General features: G+C 47.8%; 1 protein-coding gene across 2 annotated transcripts; it reads left to right on the forward strand.

Annotated features, from left to right (window-relative positions):
• Positions 1-691: 691 nt before the first annotated feature.
• On the forward strand, positions 692-18,031 carry CFAP20 (cilia and flagella associated protein 20). Of its 2 annotated transcripts, XM_077831183.1 has the most exons (6): positions 693-905; positions 12,380-12,459; positions 13,696-13,807; positions 14,622-14,810; positions 16,093-16,203; positions 17,536-18,031. In XM_077831183.1, exons 1-6 carry the CDS (start codon positions 822-824, stop codon positions 17,539-17,541), a joined length of 582 nt encoding a protein of 193 aa, XP_077687309.1. In that variant the 5' UTR covers positions 693-821; the 3' UTR covers positions 17,542-18,031. The 2 variants fall into 2 exon arrangements, with proteins under 2 accessions (XP_077687308.1, XP_077687309.1); XM_077831182.1 differs by lacking the exon at positions 17,536-18,031 and having other exon boundaries at positions 692-905; positions 16,093-16,212.
• Positions 18,032-23,029: the final 4,998 nt, after the last annotated feature.

Here is a 23,029-nt window from a genome sequence, read left to right on the forward strand (position 1 = left end):
GGCAGACGACAGAACGAGGAGCAATGGTCTCCAGTTGCAGTGGGGGAGGTCTAAATTGGATATTAGGAAAAACTTTTTCACGAGGAGGGTGGCGAAGCACTGGAATGGGTTATCTAGCGAGGTGGTGGAATCTCCTTCCTTAAAAAGGAGGACTTGGGGCACCTTAGAGACTAACCGATTTATTTGAGCATAAGCTTTCGTGAGCTACTAAGCTCACGAAAGCTCATGCTCAAATAAATCGGTTAGTCTCTAAGGTGCCCCAAGTCCTCCTTTTCTTTTTGGGAATACAGACTAACAGGGCTGCTACTCTGAAACCTCTCCTTCCTGAGAGGTTTTTAAGGCCCGGCTTGACAAAGCCCTGGCTGGGATGACTGAATTGGGGATTGGGCCTGCTCTGCGCAGGGGGTGGGACTAGACACCGCCTGAGGTCCCTGAGAGTCTAGGGTTCCGCCCCCTCCCCCGCTCTGCCTGAGGGGCGGGGCACTCCGGCGCGCGGCGGTTACCACAGTAACACGCAACGCCGACAACACACGGCCCCTCCGCGAGGCGGGAGAGTAGTTCCGGCTGCAGGGGAAAGTAGTTCCTTGGTGACGGTGCGCGACCCGACGGAAGGGGGCTGAACCAAGCGGCGCGGAGCTAATCACGGGGAACATTGTGAGGCGCGGAAGAATCTCATGCAGGCTCCTCCCCTTCCGGGGGGGGGTAGCTGACCCAACCTCTCCCTCCGCGCGGCGAGCGAGTGGCCTGGGCTCGGCGGCGGCGAGGAGCGGAGGGAGCCGGGCCGGGCCGGCCGCGAGACCCTTCCCCTCCCCGGCGGCGGGATGTTCAAGAACACGTTCCAGAGCGGCTTCCTCTCCGTGCTGTACAGCATCGGCAGCAAGCCCCTGCAGATCTGGGACAAGAAGGTGCCGGCCCCTGGGGGGGCGGGGGGGGATCGGGGCCGGGCCCCTGCAGATCTGGGACAAGAAGGTGCCGGCCCCTGGGGGGGCGGGGGGGGGATCGGGGCCGGGCCCCTGCAGATCTGGGACAAGAAGGTGCCGGCCCCTGGGGGGGCCCGGGGGGGGGATCGGGGCCGGGCCCCTGCAGATCTGGGACAAGAAGGTCCCGGCGCCTGGGTGGGGGCGAGGAGGGGATCGGGGCCGGGCCCCTGCAGATCTGGGACAAGAAGGTGCCGGCGCGGGGGGGGATCGGGGCCGGGCCCCTGCAGATCTGGGACAAGAAGGTGCCGGCCCCTGGGGGGGCGGGGGGGGATCGGGGCCGGGCCCCTGCAGATCTGGGACAAGAAGGTGCCGGCCCCTGGGGGGGCGGGGGGGGATCGGGGCCGGGCCCCTGCAGATCTGGGACAAGAAGGTGCCGGCCCCTGGGGGGGCCCGGGGGGGGGGATCGGGGCCGGGCCCCTGCAGATCTGGGACAAGAAGGTCCCGGCGCCTGGGGGGGGGCGAGGAGGGGATCGGGGCCGGGCCCCTGCAGATCTGGGACAAGAAGGTGCCAGCGCGGGGGGGGATCGGGGCCGGGCCCCTGCAGATCTGGGACAAGAAGGTGCCGGCGCGGGGGGCCGGGTGGGGGATCGGGCCCGGGCCCCTGCAGATCTGGGACAAGAAGGTGCCGGCGCGGGGGGGGAGCCGGGGGGGATCGGGGCCGGGCCCCTGCAGATCTGGGACAAGAAGATGCCAGCGCCTGGGGGGGCCCGGGGGGGGGGATCAGGGCCGGGCCCCTGCAGATCTGGGACAAGAAGGTGCCAGCCCGGGTGGGGGATCGGGGCCGGGCCCCTGCAGATCTGGGACAAGAAGGTGCCGGCGCCTGAGGGGGGCGTGGCGGGGATCGGGGCCGGGCCCCTGCAGATCTGGGACAGGAAGGTACTGGCGGGCTGGGGCACGGTGGAGCTGGGTGGGAGGGAGGCGCCCCGGGTTCCTCCAACGCCCCCGTGCCTGGCACCACTCCCCGGGGGCAGTGGCAGCAAGAAGCCGCTCGTGGCTGCGATTTGGGGGCGGGGGGCGGGCTGCGGTCTCTGGGACGCGTGGGTTGCGCGGGGGCATGGACTCCTCCCCTGGGTCTTAGGGGCCTCAGTGCCGTGTCTGTGCCCGGTCAGATCCTGAGAGGTGGCTAATCTGCTGTCCCTATGGCAACCAGCTGCCTGGCAACCTGCATCCCAGGTCTGGCCATCACTGGTTGCTTGGCAGGTCTACGCGGGGGGTGGCGGGGGGCCTCTTCTGCTCTGGGACAGTTCCTGGAGGAGTGAGCCCATTCCTGACAAGCTACCCTCCAAATGCAGTATGTCCTCATGCATGGGGCAGGGTGCACCAGGATAGGCCAGGGCTATCGTCTCTTGGGGAAAGGCACAGTCACAAAATGATCTTTCTTTGGGTCTCAGTCAGGAAACTTGTGAGCTCCTGCTGTCTTGAAGGCAATGCATGTTACTTGTCCTTTGGCATAGTGACTGGAGCTGGCTGTGCAGCATTCAAATACCATTGCTTGAAAGTCTTTCTCTTTCAATAATATAGTATTGTAACCTTCTAATTTGCAGAGCCACTTCTGCAAAAGCTAGCCAACTTTTGTTCCATCCATGAAGCTACTTCACAGCTTGTCGTTTACAGGTGTCATGGAGGCTGCTGCCTATAAGTAATAAGGAAAGCATCTGATTTTCAGTTTTAATTGATAAGAAACTTCCCCCCCATACCCGCCCACCACAAGTCCTTCCCCAAAAAGAAATCAGGGGTTTATCTGGAATAACCCCAAAAATGGTTACTTGTATCTAAAGGATTGCCTGCACAGAGCAGTAATGCAGACTGTGATGGTTTGATTTCTAAAGCTCGCTACAGTGTGGAACATTAATTGGTCCATGCTGACCCTGCTGGTGCACACTAACGGTTCCCTAGGGCACTTTAAAATAGTATTACGTTAAAGCGCACTAGAGAGGATTACGAAGAGTTTACTCATTACCGTATACAGATGCCCCCCGGGTTATGCAAGACCTGACTTATGCAAATTTGCACTTACGGAAAAAGTTCCGTAAGCTAGAAATAGGAGTTGTGGGGTTTTTTTTTTCTCCGTAACGTTCGGGTATACGTTTCAGACTTATGCAAAATTCGAGTTACGCAAGGCTTTCCAGAACTGAACGATTGCGTAAGTTGGGGAGCATCTGTATGCAAAGAGGGAGCCCAGGAACCCCGCCCCACATATGCAGTTTTGGGGCATCTATGTACAACTGAAAAATTCCTAAAAACAAACACTGGAAAATAGAAGCCCTAATGATAAGCAGCAGCATACGGTGTTCTGAAATATAAGAAACAGTCCTCGGAACTTCTACCAGTTTTGATCCTTAATGCAGAGATCTTGTCCTTGTCCCAAGAGTGATTGTGTGTTAATAAGGCAGCGTCTCGTCTTCGAAATACCTAGTTTAGTGTCTGCAGTTTTCTCTTTGACTCATACTGCACTTTGAGGTCCTCAAGAAGAAAAATTTCCCTCCGCACACTATACAGTATGAAGTAGTCAGTGTAAAATCTAGTTAATTTTAGAAAATGAGATACAAATAAGTATCCGTTTCTACCCCTGCCCCCAAATCTCCTTGCCAAATGTTGTGGTCTGAAAATAGCATGTTTCTATTTTTAAAAGTTTAATTATTTCACTATGGTTAGCACCCCATGTTTGTGGGGGTCTTTTGTATAGCAACTGAAAAACTAAAGTGACTGTAAGCAATATTCTGTCATGGTCAAAGTAAACAACCTGGGGAAAAATAGGTAACTTTTTTTTGCTCTGTCAGTTAGTCATCTTGGGTGTTACTTGGAGCAGTAGGATGTCAGCCAAAGATGCTTTTGTTTTGTTTATGTTCCTTCTAAAAGTGGCCTGCAAAGGGCAGTTAAAAATGGTGTTGTACCGCACCCTCCCAGCCACTTTAGGATGTGTAAAGAAGTCTTAAAAATTAAGACACTTTCTTACATAGAAATGGCAAGAATGTCAGCTTTGGTTTTGCTGCAATGCTTTTTAGGCCTCTCGGATGTCTGTCAGCTCTTGCAGGTGTTGAACCTTTAACAGAGGCATCCCTTTCCCCCAGAGTACTCATTAGTCACTGATGATCTGCAAAAACCAACTCAAAAATAAGTTAGAAACAGTCTGACTAAATCTCCTCTCCCCCCCACCCCCCATTGCTTTAGTATTCAGTCTCTTGTGACATCATAATCTCACTAGTTGTCCATTCATAAGACCTGAAATTCTAATGTAACTTAGCAGGCAGGAAAACATCTGTTATTTATAAAAGCCATTTCAGGCCTTCTCTGTACATCACAGAGCAGCTCAAAAAGAGGGTTGGGTTGGGGGCAGGCAAGAGCCCTTCTTTTTTCTTTTTGGAGGTGCCCGTTAAATTGGAGGTGTGTTTTGTTACAGGGATCCCTTGTGCTGCTTCAGGGATGTGGGCTAAATATATTAAATAAAACAAGGCCTATTTGTGGTCTGAATGAGAGCCCCGTGGTGCTTTCCTAGTATACTACAGTGGACTGTGTTGCAAACCCCTGTGAGGGCGAAGAAATGTTGTTGTTTTTTTAAACGCTATTCGGCCAACATCCAGGTTGTAAGAAATGCTAGCTTTATAAGGCCTCAGTCATGCAGCTTCTTGCATGTGAGAAGATTGCTGTGCCTGCATGGAGCCTCATTGGAGTTAATAGCAGCAGCCTGTTTGCAAGCAGTTAGTTGCAGGATCAGGGCCGAAATAAACAACAGATCTAGAGGAAGGCTGAGCCAGTGGATGAAGTGCTATTCTAAGAGAAATACTTGTGCCCATAGGGATGTTGTTAACCATGAGGTTTGTAAGCCATTCTTTTTTCTTTTGTAATGGTCTCATTAAAATGTAAGGGCTCCCAAGTCCTGCATCTTGGCAGGAAGTTAGACATTCACTAGATGACCCTTGCGGACCCTTCTAACCCTATGGTTCTATGATTCTAAGACTTTGTCTACACTACTGGGGTAAGTCAACATCAGTCGCGCTACTCCAGCTACGTCAGTAATGTAGCTGGAGTTGATGTATCTTAGGTCGACTTACTGTGCTGTCTACACCGCGCTGCGTCGACAGGAGACGCTCTCCAGTCGACTTACCTTACTCCTCTTGTACCGGAGTCGACTAGAGAACAGTCGATTTAGTGGGTCTTCAGTTTTGGGCCCCACACTACAAGAAGGATGTGGAAAAATTGGAAAATGTCCAGTGGAGGGCAACAAAAATGATTAGGGGACTGAAACACATGACTTTTGAGGAGAGGCTGAGGGAACTGGGGATGTTTAGTCTGCGGAAGAGAAGAATGAGGGGGGATTTGATAGCTGCTTTCAACTACCTGCAAGGGGGTTCCAAAGAGGATGGATCTAGACTGTTCTCAGTGGTAGCAGATGACAGAACGAGGAGTAATGTTCTCAAGTTGCAGTGGAGGGGGTTTAGGTTGGATATTAGGAAAAACTTTTTTACTAGGAGGGTGGTGAAACACTGGAATGCGTTCCCTAGGGAGGTGGTGGAATCTCCTTCCTTAGAAGTTTTTAAGGTCAGACTTGACAAAGCCCTGGCTGGGATGATTTAGTTGGGGACTGGTCCTGCTTTGAGCAGGGGGTTGGACTAGATGACCTCCTGAGGTCCCTTCCAACCCTGATATTCTATGATTCTATGACCCCCAGTGTAGACATGGCCTAAGTGAGTGACAGCATTGGTTAGAGATGGACAGTCTGGGTGGGAATTGTGCAAATGCTCTTACATTGCCTGCTGACCTATTGTTCTCCCGAGTGCTGGGCCACTCAGATACTTGTCTGTCATGGTGAAGTGTGCTGAACTCTGGGCCAGCTCATTGTGATGAGGGGGTCAATGTCCATTGGGAACTAGACTAAAGTTGGGACATGCCTCTCAACTGTGGCACCCTGCACAGCTGAACCTCAGTTTCCATCTTACAATTACTCTTAAAATGCTCTTTTAATAATCTATTTTTAAAAGTAAATGGGTTTGTCACTCTTTCACCTGCACTCTTACTCTGCTTATAGTTGGGGTCTTCTGAGATTTTTAGCATTTCCTGAAGATCTGGGTTCACTTGTAATATGTCAAGAGCTAGTAGTCTTGTTAGGCATTGTCTGTTAAGGAAACTGGCAGTAATGTACCTGTGTTGATGTCATCACTGGTAACATAAGGTAAGATGCCCTGGTGTAAACCCTACTAAGTGCTGGTACAGATTATCTACATCAAGGATCTGTGCTGGTGTAACTATTACTGATGTAGTTACATCTATGCCAATTTTCTTAATGTAGATGGGGGTGGGGGGAGAGGGCAAAGTCTTTCTAAATATCTTGGAAGCTGTCATAAATGTAAAGGGAAGGGTAACCACCCTTCTGTATACAGTGCTATACAGTGGCCAGAGGCAACATGCTATTACCTGTAAAGGGTTAAGAAGCTCAGCTAACCTGGCTGGCACCTGACCCAAAGGACCAATAAGGGGACAAGATACTTTCAAATCTTGGGGGAAGGAAGGTTTTCTTTGTGCTCTTTGTTTATGTGGTTGTTCTCTCTTGGGACTGAGAGAGGCCAGACAGAAATCCATCTTGTCCACCCATCCTAATCCAAGTCTCCAATATTGCAACCAGTAGAGGTAAACCAGGCAAGGCGGATTAGTTTATCTTTTGTTTTATGTGAATTTTCCCTGTGTTAAGAGGGAGATTTATTCCTGTTTTCTGTAACTTTAAGGTTTTGCCCAGAAAGGGATCCTCTGTGTTTTGAATCTGAATACCCTGTAAAATATTTTCCATCCTGATTTTACAGAGGTGATTTTTACCTTTTTCTTTCTTTCTGTCTATAAATAAATAAATTTTGATTGATTGATTGATTAAAAAAAATCCTTCTTTTAAGAACCTGACTGATTTTTCCATTGCCCCGAGATCCAGGGGTTTGGGTCTTTGATGATTTTCTAACCTATTAGTTAGGATATTATTTTCAAGCCTCCCCGGGAAAGGGTGTGTGTAGGGCTTGGGGGGATATTTTGGGGAGGAAGACTTCTGCAAGTGGGCTCTTTCCCTGTTCTTTGTTTAAAACACTTGGTGGTGGCAGCGTACGGTTCAAGGACAAGGCAAAGTTTGTACCTTGGGGAAGTTTTTAACCTAAGCTGGTAAGAATAAGCTTAGGGGGTCTTTCATGCAGGTTCCCACATCTGTACCCTAGAGTTCAGAGTGGGGAAGGAACCCTGACTTCACTTTACATAGACGAACGTGGACACTGGAAACCTTTCCTTGATTATGCTGTGTGAACAGTGTGGCTTTCAACTCTCCTTATGAGTTAGTTTTTCATTCCTTCTCTTTTACTCTCTCTCCCTCCCTCCCTCCCCCTCTCATGGGCTGCAGTTAGTCTCTGGGCAGGTGGTTTGGCAATGAGGGCAGCTCTTTCACTCCTCTGCTCTGTACTTAGCATCATGCTCACAGACTTTGCTTCTGGAGTCCAAAGTGGATTATGCCACTGAAAGTTGAAGTGGACATCCTTCGCTTTCTAAGGTAGAGGAAGAGCTAGTGCCTATCCCAACACCATCCTGCCAGAACAGCCACCAGAGCCCCCTAAATGCAGAATGTGTTTTCTAGCTCTTTTAGACTTTTTTGTGCAGAGTAGATCAGTCTTCAGATCACTTACTCAGGGAGTGCATCTCCTGCCATTTCAGAGTCATCCGGGCCTTTCTGGGAGACCTGTTTTGCAAGGCACTGTCACTATCTCCATTTTAACACTTAGTTAATCAGACCCTCTCTTCATTCCTGAGCCCTTGGCTCTCTGATCTCAGGGGAACCCATTGCAAGCTGTTCTGCTACAGTGGATAGAAACTGTTCAACGGAACTTATCAAATGGATTGATTCTCTGAATGATTTCTCCAAGCACGGAACTACTGAGACTTTCCTTGAACTGAAAGATTAAAGATTAAAAGTTAGAGCAACTTCAAATGCTGTTCTCTAGCAATGGAGTGTATTGCCAGTATCACCTGAATACCAAATAACTCTTGGAATCTGACCACAGAATACAAATAGCTGTTACTTGCGTGGTTTCCCTGGCCAGTGTGGAAGGGACCATTTTCTGGAACCACATTAGAAAACCCTGCTATACCCATGTATGGGTGGACTATGGCACAGTCAGACTAGCATGACTCTCAAGGGGGAGGAGAATCCACGCCTACAGCGGTCAGGGAAATGATGCTAGCAACAGCAGAGTTTAAACACAGCTGTTGCTAGCATGGTTCCAGCCGCAGAAATGACCTACCCATGTCTGCACTAATGCTGGACAGCAATAAAATACTTGTTGGCACCTCTAGAGGTCTCCCTCAGCCTATTTAATTCACTATTCACCACTTGGACTGAACTTGAATTCTTCTATCAAGGGCTGAGTTAATCTTACATTTCTCCAATCTTCTAGTTACACTGATCTAAGGTCTTACTAGTAACAATGGTAGGTAAAAAATATGTCCATACAAAACTGATTTTTTTTTTTAAAGATGGTTGCGTCCTTTGAAGTCCAGCCATTTTTGAGTGTGTGAATAAGAATTTGATTGTCTTTAGAGTGCAGGCAGGTTAATAATTAGTAAATTAGTGTAACTCAGACTAGGATTATCCATTTATATGGATGATAATATCCACAGTTGCATAAAATAGGACTTGATAGGATTTTTTTCCCCCTCTACTTCCAAAAAAGTCATCTTTGGGATGTGACAATGCATAGAAAATGTTAGCTCAAAATTAGTTTTTCTGGAAGTGTAATTTCTGAGCATTCAAAGTTGCAACAAAAACCCCTTCACTTTAACTGCACTGGTCATTGCTGAGCATCTGCTGTAATCTATAGTTATAAACATTCTCTTTCCACGACATCAAGAGATCCCTCGCTGAGCAATGCTGCTGTAATCAGTATTAACTGCTATCAGGATGTCAGCCTCTGGGGTAGTGAACTGCATGGGGTGGGGTGTTAAGTAATGGTATCCAGAGCCTTTTAGCTGTCTTCTCCTTGGAGCGTCAAATTAGCTCTGGTTGATAACTTAGTTCTGATGAATCTTTAGAGGCCTTTGTGAAACAAGCTGGTTGTCCCCACACTTCCCCCAGTTTCTAGGGAAGGATCGGGGCTCAATGTCTGAGTGCCAATAGAGTCCTTTGGAAAGGGGTTGTGTGTGTGTTTTATGCTGCTTTCTCTGTGTACCCCACTTTGGTTATGATAGCTAATCAACTCATCTACTACCCTAACAAACTGTTGTTGTTTTTGTAGACTAGTCTACTTCATCTCTAAATGTTGGCATCCCAAATTCTTTGTAATTCTTTATATTCTGCCCTTGGATGCATGTCATGACTATGCTCTCTGCCCTGCTTGGCTGTCTCATCCATGCTTTCTCTGTTGTCCTGCCTACCTTATATCTTTCCTCTTGTCTCCTCATCCTGCTCCTAGGAAAGTTTTGTAAGAAGAAACACGTTCCCTCTGTGATCATTCAATGTGTCTCTTGCGTTTGGAGAGAGAAACTGGCTTTCATGGACCATGACTAGTCAATTTCACATTGCACTAAATTGACCTGGTGGCAGAAGGAAAAGAACACTAAGGAAAACTGAACTGTCCCTATTTCTCCTTTTCATCGCGAAGAAATCTTGGCCTGCCAGTGGTACAGTCCTGGGATTACCAATGGTTAAGCCCCTTCATTTTCAGTTTAAACAAATAAAAAAAATAAATAAATAAAAAAAACCCAGGTTTTACAAAAAGTAATATTTTTTTCTCTGATTTTTTCACCCTACTTTTGTATCCTTCAAATATATAAAAAATAACTTGTTTTATTAGGAAACTAAAATACATTGCATGAGATGTGTATTACGATAATATATTAGCCTGTGTGTATATGCAAAGCTGCCTGGTGAAGTAAAGCTCTGTATTTGTTGTGAAGATACACACAATAAGCAAACAGGTACGCAGGCAAGCTCTGAAGTGCGTGTGCATCTGAAGGTACTGATGCATCTCATGCCCACCACGTACATGTTTCAGCTACATGCAGTACTGTAGGAGACTGGGTCTTGGAAAAGTCTCCTTAAAAAGATTGCTGCGAGCCTATGCTATGCAGGACTTTGGGAAATTACACTGAAGGACTTCACATAACACAGTGAGTGTTTATAAATATTTTTAAATATTGGGCCCAATTATTAAATGTTAATATAGTTCTAAGTCTACAGCAGTAAACTGTTTATCCAAACAAGTTTTATTGGAGATTGAAGGGATATTGTTTTCTTAAACTCAGAAGTGGCATTGTATTTTGAGTTCTGTTTTAGTTCTGCAGCCAACCACATTGAATTCTGTTAATCAAAGCATTCATCTACTGAATACTTTTCTCCCCGGTCCTTCTGTCCGCCAAACTAAACCCTGATATTTACCAAGAACAATTTTTAATATTTTTTGCACCGATTTTTCAGCTGTTTTTGTTGTTGTGGTAATAAACACTGATAAATTCCCAGGAAAAATGAAATAAAATCAAAACCAAAAACGAAGGGGCCTACCAATGGTGAAAGCTGTAATGTAGCCTGAGAGCAGGTATTCTTATCTAACCTGGCTAACAGTGTTACTTTCCCTAATATATAGAACCCCACATTAGTCTTCTAATGGGATGATTCCAGTTGCAGGTGACACAAACATCAAATAATCTTAACATTGCCATGTTAGTTTCTTTTACACAGACCTATAAATAAATGGGAGATGTATTTGGCGCAGAAGAGGCATAGGATTGGAGAACAGGAATACGCTGCTATCCCTTGAGGAGTCTCTCTCTGGCAGCTTAACATCTTTATCTGTGATGGCTCGGAATGGGATTAAAAATATGGTCTGTTAATCCATGCTAGCATTCCTACCATTACCAGCATCCATTTCAGGTGATCTGAATAGAGACATCCTTAAAGACCACAGAGAGGTGGGCTCCTTATTTCTCTCTTTTGGCAAACACACACATTATTATAGACTGTAGGTCCATCTAGAGCAACTGACTAAGCAGTTTGAAGATGAATTGCTGGTTTTGTAAATCGTTTTATTACATATGACTGGACTCCTCCCATTAGATGGTTAATGTGGTCCTGTATTTTAGCAGCAGAGTGGTGTGATATAAGTTGAATCATGGATTCACACGGTTGCAATGTGCTGATTCCGCACAAGGTGATTTCATTAGCAAAGTGCCTTTAAATGCAGATCTCGATTTTTTTTTTTTTTTTTTTTTTATTAAATGTGGAACGAGCTGTTTTGTTAAAAAATGAAGTCAAACCCGGAGATTCAGCATAAGTTGGTTGCTGAGAAGAGCAAGTGTGAATTACTATGCTGATTCCTATTCTGGCCTTCCTGCATTGTGCAGGGACCTGGCTGTGACTGACTTTACTGGATCATTGGAGATCTCATATCAGCTCTAATTCATGGCTTCCCCCCCCCCCTAGCCTTACTCCATTATTAGTCAGAGAGAGAGTAGTCTGAATTGGGTTATGAGGCCTCTGAGGGTCTCATCTCAGCCCATTGAACTCAGTGCTGCCAGCCATGAGTCTGTCCCAAATCCTTGTGAGGGGTCTGGGCATCCACTGGGGGGAGTTCCCTCTAGCTTCTCCTGCCCAATTCGCCCCACACCCAGGGCCCAACATAGCTGGTAACTCATTCACCTGCAGCAGGTGATGTCCTGCAAGGGCAGCTAATGGCTCTTGTCTCAGACCTTCCCAGAGGCATTGAACAGCGCGTGACAAGCACCTTGCATGTGACCTCAGTGGTGAGCATTATTAGTATGACTTTAAACAGGCTTTCTTCATCCGTTGCTGCTGTTTGCCTGACCATGCCAGGCTACAGTGTCCTGCCCTAGCAATGGGCAGTAGCGCACAGGAGGTAAAAGTCCTGTAAGTGGAGAGGGTGTGCTGGGTGTGGATGCACTGGCCTGCAGGAGTCACGGATTAAGGAGGGAAGAAATTGACCTGGGCTTCCTGTACCTTTTGCTACAACCTCTCGCTCCTTTCCCTGGTTTGGTTTAACTTAGTACTTGTCTGGCTTGAGCATTCTTTGGGCCTTCATATACTAGACTTAAATGCATCCGAATGACTCAGCATGCATTTTGCTGTGTACTGTTTGTCAAGGTACTGTTTCTGGCCTCTGATGTCAGCATTTGGAGATGACATTGGACCTTGCAGACTCTCAGTAAAGGCGTTTGCTGGCATCGTGTCCTGTAGTAGTAATTGCTGTATGGGATGACGGAAGGTGTCCATCTGATTTCTTCATGTGACTGCCGAGAGAAGTTCTTGTGGGATGTCTTTCTAGCGTGCTCTTCTGGGCTGGGAGATCTCCCCTGCGCTTCAGGAATGGCAGTTGTCTTTCATCTCTCCCGTGGCTAACAAACTGTTTCACTTTCTCTTGTTCTAGGTGCGGAATGGCCATATCAAAAGAATTACTGATAACGATATCCAGTCACTGGTGCTGGAGATTGAAGGAACAAATGTCAGGTAGAGTAAGAGACCATTCTTTATCCTAACATGCTATGGAGCGTTAGCACTTCAAACAGAAGAATGATCATGGTGCCGCTTCAGTCGTCATCTCTTTCCCAAAGGCTATTCATCTCTTTTTTTCCCCCGAGCTTATTGGTGAGATTTTTCTAAATCACATGGCCCCTTCTGTAGCACGGCCCATTCAAGCTCTGTTTTTATTCCAAGACATTTTGGTTTTTGCTGGAGTTTTTAAAATGCTTATAGAGCTCTGGATGCAAATTGAGCTCTGACTGCCAGTGATGTCTCCCTTCTCTCATCAAGTCCTAGTAATAGCCAGGTGTTTTCTTTTTCTCCTTATATAACTTGTGTTTTTTATTAGAGACAATTTGGGGCATTGTAGCCCATAGGTTATCTAGTGCCAGGGGAGAGCTGAATTGTAGCAAAAGCAATGCACCGTCTCTTGCATCTGATTGTCCTAAGACCCAATTGTTCCCTCAGTTAAAGACTTGAGGATGAGTGAAGCATCGTAGTAGCAGTAGGAAGCTAAAATATAAGAGGCTTTTGTTTACAAGACACATGGATTTTAGAGCTTGTCAGACCTTTGGCCCGAAGTTGTGGGGTTGTCTGGCCTCTAATGCTTTCTTAAACGCATGTAGTGCTTAGGAGTTACTGCTCTTTTGTTCTGAGGGTGCTACCTGCTTAGATCAAGGGCTGAGGGAGGGTCTAGTGCTGTGTGCTTGAAGTGGGAACAGGAAGATCTCATGATAACCTGGAAGTCTTCTATTAACCTGGTGGGGAAGGAAGAGTGTATTTGAACTGAATGGTGGTTTTGTCCTAGTCCTCCCCACCCTCCAGTATTTTCCCCATTGGAGTGGAACAGTCCACCTTTTCACTGAGGCCCCCACTGGGCCGATCTGCCTGGCTAGGTGTGTTCGGGTAATCTGATTGGCTGACCATCCCTTAGTACCCCATATGATCAAAGTGTAGCATACTGGTGCACCATGTGGAATTGCGAAGGGTGTCAGCGGAGCATAGTGCATCCATGCAAGGTAGTAACCAGAAGAGTGTCTCTAAGTGACCTGCAATTTTGTGTACTCCTTAGACCTGGAAAGCTTAAATCTAGCAGAAGGGCTTCCTGGCTAATTCCTCTTGTATATGGATCTGTCTCAGAATGTGCTCTATTGATATATCTGCCATGTACCAGGCAGACTGAGATACGGAGCTAGAAATATTAAGTGTCTCTCTCCCTCCCAGTACCACGTACATCACCTGCCCTGCTGACCCAAAGAAGACACTGGGCATCAAACTGCCCTTCCTGGTGATGATCATTAAGAACCTAAAGAAATACTTCACCTTTGAAGTGCAGGTGAGTGGGGTAACATGCAGAGCTGCCTCAGTAGGGGTTAGAGGGGGGAGTATCTCCCTAGTCCCCAATAACTGCTGGGTATAAAGAGAGTGGGAGCTGGCTGTCTCGAGACTCATGACTCCATCACCATAATATCTGAGCACTTTGTAGAAACTAATGAATCTCTTCTTAGCACCCCTGTGAGATAGAAAAATATTATCCCTGTTTGACATTGGCCCTAGTTAGCGGTGGCCTGGTGGACAGAACATAGGACTGGGACTCAGGAGACCTGGGTTCTATTCCTGGCTCCCCCACTGGTCTCTTGGGTGACTGTGGGGAAGTCATTTCCCCCTCTGTGCCTCCGTTTCCCAATCGGTAAAATGGGGATATTGATCCTGACCTCCTTTATGAAGTACTTTGAGATCTGCAGATGAAAAGCATATAGAAGAGCTAGGGATTATTAGTATGGTGATGAAGTGACTTGTCTAAGGTGACACAGGTAGTCTGTGGCAGAGCAAGATCTCCTAGTCCAGTGCATCAACCACAAGATCTTCCCTTTTTTTTCCCCTTCAGCCCCTTAGTATCAAGCCCTCTCTACCATTGCAGCCTGTCTTATGGCCATGAGAGAATGTAGTGACCATGTTTGAAACCCAGGTTTTCATGCTGCATCTAGGCACTGACTTCTAAATATTCTAGCTGTAAAGTGGAGGGGAAAGTCCTGTCCTACTGCACCTCCTGGAGTCTGACTCTGGGTTGGAGACGGCCTGTCCTGAGTGAACTCAGCCTGTCAAGGAGATACAGACGTCAGCAGAACTGTCTTTTTCCTCTGCATCAGGTGTTGGATGATAAGAATGTGCGCAGGCGTTTCCGGGCCAGTAACTACCAGAGCACAACCCGGGTGAAGCCCTTCATCTGCACCATGCCCATGCGGCTGGATGACGGCTGGAACCAGATTCAGTTCAACCTGTCCGATTTCACACGCCGCGCCTATGGCACGAACTACATCGAGACCCTGAGGGTCCAGGTATGAGCTAGGCCAAACGGCCCAGCTGCTGCCGGGGAGCCTACTTCTCAGAGGTCGGGGCTCCCCGCCCTCCATAGCCGTAGAAATCATGCCCTGCAGTCTCCCTTCTTGCTAGCCAGGAGATTGGGCTGCTGGAGTCCAAGCAGAACGGGAGCCTGGACTCCACCCTGTTTGACTTCTTAGCCAGTTACCTGTCTTAACTGTGCACCGTTAGAGGGGAGCAGCACTGGTGCTCGTGACCTCATGTATTAGTGATGGGTGACTATATTGGGGTTCAGCCCTGCCCCACCCTTAATTCAGCTGCTTCTCAGATGATGGAACTAGCTGCATCTATGGTCTCTTCTCACCAGCCTTCAGCTACGTGAGGAAGCTTGGGAGATGCTTCCTCTGGGGTGAGGTGGTATTTAAGTCTATTTGGGATGCCAGGCACACATCTGCCAGTGGGATGGAAGCCCTTATTCTCATTCCTATGCAGGGAAATCTTAAGGAGGGGCAGAATTGCTATTCTCACCAACAGCGAGGGCTCTGATAAAGAAAGGAGCAGTAGAGAGCAGAGATGGGGGTAGTTGTGAGGAACCTTGTGTCATCTGGCAGCCAGTGCAGAGCTGATTCTGTGGAGTCTCCAGTGCTCTGCCTAGATCTCTTTAGCCAGCTCTCAGACATGTGCCATCTGCTGAATGTGTTCCTGAAGAATGAAAGGTGCTAATATAGGACAGAACAAGAACCAGCTCTGCTTCCATCTCCGAGCCTGTACCAATCACATGAGCAGAGGTACTGGAAATTCTGAAAGATGTTCCGGTCATTATATATGGCCCAGTTAGACACTGCTTCCCAGGCTCTCGCCCTCCCTAAACAGCTACCTTGCTGTTTATCATGACCCCTTTTCAGTCCGTTTTCAGCCCAGTACTTGAGATTTCATGAGACACTGGGACATCCAGCTATAAAAACCAAGGGCATGATGGGTGGCTAGGACACTTCAGAAGAGGGTGGAGGAGGAGCTGCTACCTTTTAAAGCCGCTAGGAAGAAAGATGGGGGAATAGGATACCTCCAGGAAGACTTGACTAGGCCTCTGGGGCAGTCAGCAGATCAGCATAATGCCTGCAGCACTGATCACCAAAGTGGATTTTCTGGATCTGGGATTCTTAGATGATGGGAGAGTTCTGTAATCGACGAGTGAGGACAGGGTGTGTTGTGAGCCAAACCACTGTCAAGCTGAAGGGGAGAAGTATAAAGAGAGGATGTTAAAGATGCAGCCAATTCTCTCCGTCTTTCCATCATCAGATCCATGCGAACTGTCGCATCCGGAGGGTGTATTTTTCTGACAGACTCTACTCTGAGGATGAGCTTCCAGCAGAGTTCAAGCTGTACCTCCCTGTTCAGAACAAGGCCAAGGTGAGCTAGCCTGATGAGGGAGAAGTGAGGAAGCAGCAGCTAGGGCCATCACAAAAATCTCTCTCCTTTGTCTCGCATTTCCGCCTCCTTCCTGATGTTTTAGCAATAAGAGGCCTCCACATGATATTTGTATCAGAAAAGCATTTTCCCTTTGCTCACAGTAGGGAACATGCCCTTGCCACTTAAGCCAATCACTGGCTCCCGGCTATTAAAATCACTAGCAATATCTCAAGTTGTTTATTGATTGGCAGTCTTCCCCAGGAAGCAGAGCACTGAAGGAGATGGAGACTCAGTTCCCTTCCCCACCCCTAGGAGGCCTTCCAAATTTGGTGGGGAAGGGAGTGTGCGAGATGGTAGATGATGGAACAAGGAGTAATGGTCTCAAGTTGCAGTGGAGGAGGTCTAGGTTGGATATCGGGAAACGCTATTTCACTAGGAGGGTGGTGAAGCACTGGAATGCGTTACCTAGGGAGGTGGTGGAATCTCCTTCCTTAAAGGCTTTTAAGGTCAGGCTTGACAAAGCCCTGGCTGGGATGATTTAGTTGGGGATTGGTCCTGCTTTGAGCAGGAGGTGGGACTAGATGACCTCCTGAGGTCCCTTCCAACCCTGATATTCTATGATTTCCCTGCTGTTGTCTCGGTTCATCCCGTTCTGGGATTGAACCCCAGAAGCTGCCCCCCTCTCGCTAGTGAGAGATGATAGAATTGTTGACAAACTGGCTGTTGCTGATGCCCTCATCCAAGCAGAGGTGTTCGCCTCTGTCTCATCCTTCCCTGGTCACTTACCTTGACTCCCATAGAGTTCCACTCTGATCCCTGTCCCTCTGACACTGGGAGCATCATTGCTGTGGGCGGGGACGAAGGATGAGTATGTTGCCATAGAGTAGGGAGAGGCGCTGCAGTGTCCTTGGAGTGAGTGGGAGAAGAGCCCTCTGGATCATTCTTCAGTGATCAGTCTAGTCTCAGGATCAGTATTGAGGGGCTTTATAGATAAATGTCCAGCCCTCCTTGACCAGACACCCTCATGAAAGAGCTTCTGGGCTGGGCGGAATAAGACAGACAGGGAGGAACTTGGAGAAACTTCTCAAGGGAGTGCATCTTCTCTCCCCACCCCAAGGAGACTGATGTTTGTTTCGGGCTAGGTCAAGGGCTGGGTTAACAATCATATGCTGCAAAGGTCATGGCAATAGCATGTGGCCAGAAATGAAGATCGTTTAAGGCTGCCAATGGAGCATTCCCTTCTGTACAATTACACGCAACACGGGGGCACGTTGGAATAGCACTGTCAGGTGCTAATTGCTTAATAATCCTGTCCCCTTTGTGCCCCCTCAGCAATAAACTGCACTGGAAAGAAACACGAGGAACGCGCCATGGCTCGGTATGAACATGAAGGCAGGTGGAGGAGAATGTCCTAATGAAACACAATTAGCTAAATGCACTCTGCATAGGGTAACTATTGAATAATTTGGTATCCCTTTCCTGGGCAGGACACAACTAACCATGTAATAATACAGTACTGGAATTGCATTGTACGTCCATAGGTAGCACAGAATCAGAGTATTTATCTGGCTGTTCCTAAAAGCAGAGTCTAAACACTGTGAATGACGCAGTACCTAATCTTTGCCTCACTTGGGGGAATTACCAAGAAAATGAGAGTAGCGTGTCTGAAGAGAGGATCTGGTGTGGAATTACAGGGTTAAGTGTGCCCTCTCAAAGATACCAATGTGTTTTTCCTTTCCTGGTTTTCCATCTTTATTTTATATGTGCTCTAAATATGGATGTAATACTCATATTTTGAAAGTTATTAAACATTTGATTCTGTTTGTAAGTGTGTCCAGGCATCTCACTCCTTTGATGGTGCTCTTTCACTCACAGATGGTTGGACTTAAAAAGCTCTGAGGAATCTCTTTAGCGACCCAGATGTTAATATTGACTCTGAATTGCACTTGGATTGGCAGCCTGCTCCCCAGAGGCCCAGCAGTGCTGTGGTTAGAGGTGCACTAGCCACATCATACAGGGCAACTTCAAACCCGGGGGCAGAATCTACCCCAGGGTGGCTCTCCATGCGTACTGCTCATCCCCGGAAGATGGGTCTGTATCCTTCATGCAAGTCTCTTATAAATAAGCCAGCTTTCCCAGGAGCCGCAAATCATTCAGTTTTATCTGCACACAATGGAAGGATTCACTCCGTTATTTGTATATTTATAGAACCTGTTCCAGCTCTGACTAGCCTTCGAACAGCCACTTGTAGGGAAAGGCACAAAATAACACAAACATTAACAATTGCTCCTTTCCTTTGGAGCTTTAGCAGAGCAGGAGCTAAAGCACAGTGTTTTCCTGTTCTAAACCAGCCTTTCTCCTCTCTCAACCCAGTCTGGGTGAGTGTCGTTTCCATTCTGTGTCAGTCTTAACAAAATTAATGTAAGCAAACTTATGTCCGTAATGCAAGCTAAAGAGTGACGGACAGACCTTCTCTCTCTGGGTCTAACGGGGGAGGTGGCCTTTGACAAGGAGGCTGAAATTTACCCCCTTGGAGTTGCTTGTAGAGCACTTCTGGCAGGAAATATCGGGGGGTGTTCTAACAACTGAATTTCCAGGTAGCTTTGATTAATAAAACACTTAACATGGGAGAGGATATAGAAGATGGGAGGCATCAATCCTGCATTGACACCCTTAATCTTGGCTTGGCTTCAGACTTGTTTGAGTCCCACCCATCTGCTCAGTGCCAAGACTGCCCTTAATGAAGTTCATCTGTAATCTATCCAGACACATTTACTGAGCTTGCCAAAGGCTGCACTTGACTGCAAGTGAGAGGTGGTGGGGGGGGGAGATCTTGGCTTCTTTGAGATGACCAGTAAGTCCCAGAGGAGAGAAACATGGCCCCCAGTGGAAGCCTTTGCTCATGGATACAAACTTCAGGTGGCCAGTGACAGGTTGGTAACTCCTTTCTTTTATAGCAGCAGTGAGAGCAAAGTGAATTGCTGTACTGGGGCAAGGCACTTCTTGTTTGCCCCCCTGTGGGGTGCCTGCTCGGAAGAGGCACCAGGGAGCAGCAGCATGAATAGAACACTACTTGGCGAGGCTGTCCAGTGATGATTCTGCTTTGCTTTCAACAAATGTCCTTAACGCTTCAAAATCGGAGACTCCTGTCTGTGTGGATTCTTAACTATGGCAAGGAGATCAAACAGGCATGATGGGTAGCCCCCAGCCTAAGTTCCTTGTAAGCTGCGCGGCTGGGCATCTGCCCAGTGGGCTATCAAGTGCTGGGCAGTTCAGGTGTCCCTCCCCACACTGCCGTGTGCTCCTCCTGCCCTCTGCCTTGGAGCTGCTCCCAGGAGCCTCCCACTCGCTGTGCAGAGCCAAGGGGGGGATGGGGACAGCCTACTTAAAGGGGCAATGCGCGTCTGCCTCTCACACACACAGTGTGTGTCTCTGTCACACTCACCTCCCGACACATCCTTGAGATACTTTGATACTTCTTTCAAAGTGTGTTGTTTTACTTTTTTGGCTGGTCTGTGCATTTCATAATTTTTATTTCTCTCTTATGCTTAAATTTAATTCTTTGAGTAAGGAGTTCTCAAATGCCTAACCTGTCCTGGCTGGAGTAATTATCCCTATGGTAACTTAAAAAAAAAAAAGAAAGAGAGAGAAAATATCTCAGTTTTTGGTTTCTACTGGTGGCGCACATCCGCACATTACCTTGAGACTGGTGCATATACTGTGACAAAATTCATTCTGCACATGGATGGAAAAAATTAGAGGGAACACTGCCCCCAGCTGACCTTTGTCTTCAGTGGGACACCATCCTTACTAAATCTTCCAGCTGTAGCCTGCTGGAATAAACTGGTGGCCACAAAGTTTCTCAATAGTTTTAATACAAACCAAAATATGGTATTTTCCTGCTTGTGTTGATGGTGCTGGAAGTGAAAGCTGTCCTTCCCTTTTGGGTCAGACAGAATTGGATTCACAAAGTGTAGTTCAACCAAGCGCCTCTCCTAGTGCTGTTCTCTGATCAGTGCTTTAGCTGTCATCGGACAAGAGGGAGAACTTGATAGCGCCATCCAACAGGGACTGAATACTGCTGGCATGTAGGAGCCTTGATCTCTGAGGGCTAAGACAGGCAGTAGGTGTTCTCCTGAGAGAAAACATGCACCAGAATACTTGCTAGTGTTAAAGGTCCATCTTTAGCCCACTGGTCAATAGCTCAGTATCTTAGGCCCATCCAGGCTACGCTCTCTTAAGAGCTCTCGCTGTGACTGGTGCTCGTGGGTGCAGGAGGAAAGGTACAGCAGCTCTGGTATCAATCACTTTTGTGAATATTTCTGTCCATAAATGTTTTGTGCACCTGTACAAGGTAACTATGGATGAGTGTTCTGCTGGGCTCCCATCTGCTGGGTTACATGAGAGCCTGGGTACAGATGGCAGTGACACCTGGGGAAAGGAAGGAATTGGCTGTCCTGCAAAGCAAGCCAGCAGAGAGAAGGGAAATCTAAAATACTCTTGCTAATTCCTACTTCTTGGGGCAGCCAGTTCCTTCCCCTGGTTTCTAATCTTTATTGTGCCTTGTTAAGGACATAAGGGAAAGGAATCTGCATTGCCCTAGCAAATACCAAACCGACATCTCAGAGGCTTTCAACCCAATGCAGAGCAGATTCTTTCCCAAAGAGATGAGTTTTCCTTGCCTCCACGCGCTTCCAGGATCCTCATGTTCTCTCTTTATCAGCCAGGGCGCCTGCTCTTTGATCAGTCCTGTAAATGCTAAGAGCCTGTTTTCTACATCAAAGGCGAAGCTTCCCTTTGAAATCTCAGCTGTGGAAAGCGCTTGAGTGTGGAGGTTGCAGTGTGTTGTACTATAACCGATCAATGGGAGTGCAATCTTCCCCCTTCACGTAGTGGAAGGAGTCAGACTTGTTGTGATAGGGGGAGATACACCCCAGTTCCTTTCTCAGGCACGGGGTCACTGCTTGACCACATGGGGAAATTGACTGTCATGTCTATAGTGCTGTAGTGATAAAAGTGACTTTATTTTGGAATAATTATTCTGCAGTGCCAGTTAAGTTCCCCGTCTAGACAAGCGCCCAGTGCTGGCTTTTTGAGACTGAGGCTGCTGCATCGCACACCCGTGCGTTATTGGGGTAATGCGTGTGTGTGAGGGATAGAGTAGTGTTTTGTGCTGCTGGGACTGCCCTTGTGTGGTGCTGGAAATACCTGCAGAATATTGCACTCGTAGTTGGTTTTGTGCTGGGGGATGCATGCTGCAAAGACTCATTTGAGTTTTTTTTCATAGATCTTTAGGTCAGAAGGGACCATTATGATCATCTAGTCTGACCTCCTGCACAACGCAGGCCACAGAATTTCACCCACCACTCCTGCGAAAAACCTCTCACCTATGTCTGAGCTATTGAAGTCCTCAAATCGTGGTTTAAAGACTTCAAGGAGCAGAGAATCCTCCAGCAAGTGACCCGTGCCCCATGCCTCTTCCAATCTGCCCTGGAGGAAAATTCCTTCCCGACCCCAAATATGGTGATCAGATAAACCCTGAGCATATGGGCAAGATTCACCAGCCAGATACTACAGAAAATTCTTTCCTGTGTAACTTGATTGGCTGAGGGCAACAGAGGCCATCGCCCATCCCTTCGGAACGGCGCTCGCCTATCTCTTAGTTGAACATGGGTCAGTCGGTCCTAAAAGATAGGCGAGCGCCGTTCCGAAGGGATGGGAGATGGCCTCCGTTGCCCTCAGCTGATAGTTACAGCATCTGTTACAGCCAATGAAGCTCCTGCTTTTAGCCTCATTTTCCGGCTGGGTTGTCTGAAGAGACAAGTGACTTGCCCAAGAACACCCAGCACGTCCTGGCTCAGATCAGCTTAACCGAGCAGCAAGCTCTTCCTGGCTCCTAGGCCTCTGCTGTGGTCATTAGGGTGCACTGCTGCTGATAAAATACTCCAGTGCAGTCTGCTGTCTCGGACTTGATTCAATAGCATCTGTGTTCGTGCATGTGTATCCACGTGTACTTAGGTGAGCTCCTGAGGTCATGGCCTCTTCCCACCCGGCTGGCTCCTTCATGCATATGTGGAGAGGGCGGTCCTCAGGGGTGACATCCGTGACCTTGGCTGCAGTAGGGCCCAAGTCAAGTCTCTGCGAAAGAGCTGTTGATCCTCTGCTACTGTCCTTCTTGTTTTACTGAGCCGAGCCAGGATAAGTAGAACTCCCTCCGAAACGCTGCCGTTGTTGTTCCTGATCACCAGCAGAGGTCTCAGGTGAGCCTCATGAGACTGAGATTCCCCATCAGCCAAGCTTGACATTGAAACCTAGCACGATGGGGCTTGGCGCTTGTGGTCTCTTAAGTGCTAGCGACCATGAAAACCATGACCATGCCATGCATTACCACTAGCAGGTACAAAGCAGTCAAACATCATGGGGAAAGACCACCTTGGTCAGCTGGAGATTGTTTAATAAAGTCACAGGAATCTGGGACTGTAAAGCAATGCGTATGTGAAGTGCAGGGATCGTTTTCTGTAGCTGGTCACTATCTTGCTGTTTGATCTCTCTTCTGCAGCCTGCCGTCCTCCCACATTGGGATCAGGTTCTAGCTGTTTCGTTATGAATGCCTTCATTCTGCCCAGAGCCTTTATTCAGTTGGGTGTACTGTGCGTTTGGGGCATAAGAAAAGATTTGTCTAATATCTCTTTAAAAGTTTCGGATATTAGCCAGGGTATTGTGCTGAGTAGTTGTCTACCTGAGCTGCTAGGTTTCATCTCCTCTTGTCTTGGCGATAGTAGCCAGACTTGCTTCAGGAGCGGTCAGGCCTATCGCTGCTTGCAAC

Source organism: Eretmochelys imbricata, chromosome 12 (genome assembly GCF_965152235.1).
Source record: "Eretmochelys imbricata isolate rEreImb1 chromosome 12, rEreImb1.hap1, whole genome shotgun sequence".
Lineage (NCBI taxonomy): Eukaryota > Metazoa > Chordata > Testudines > Cheloniidae > Eretmochelys > Eretmochelys imbricata.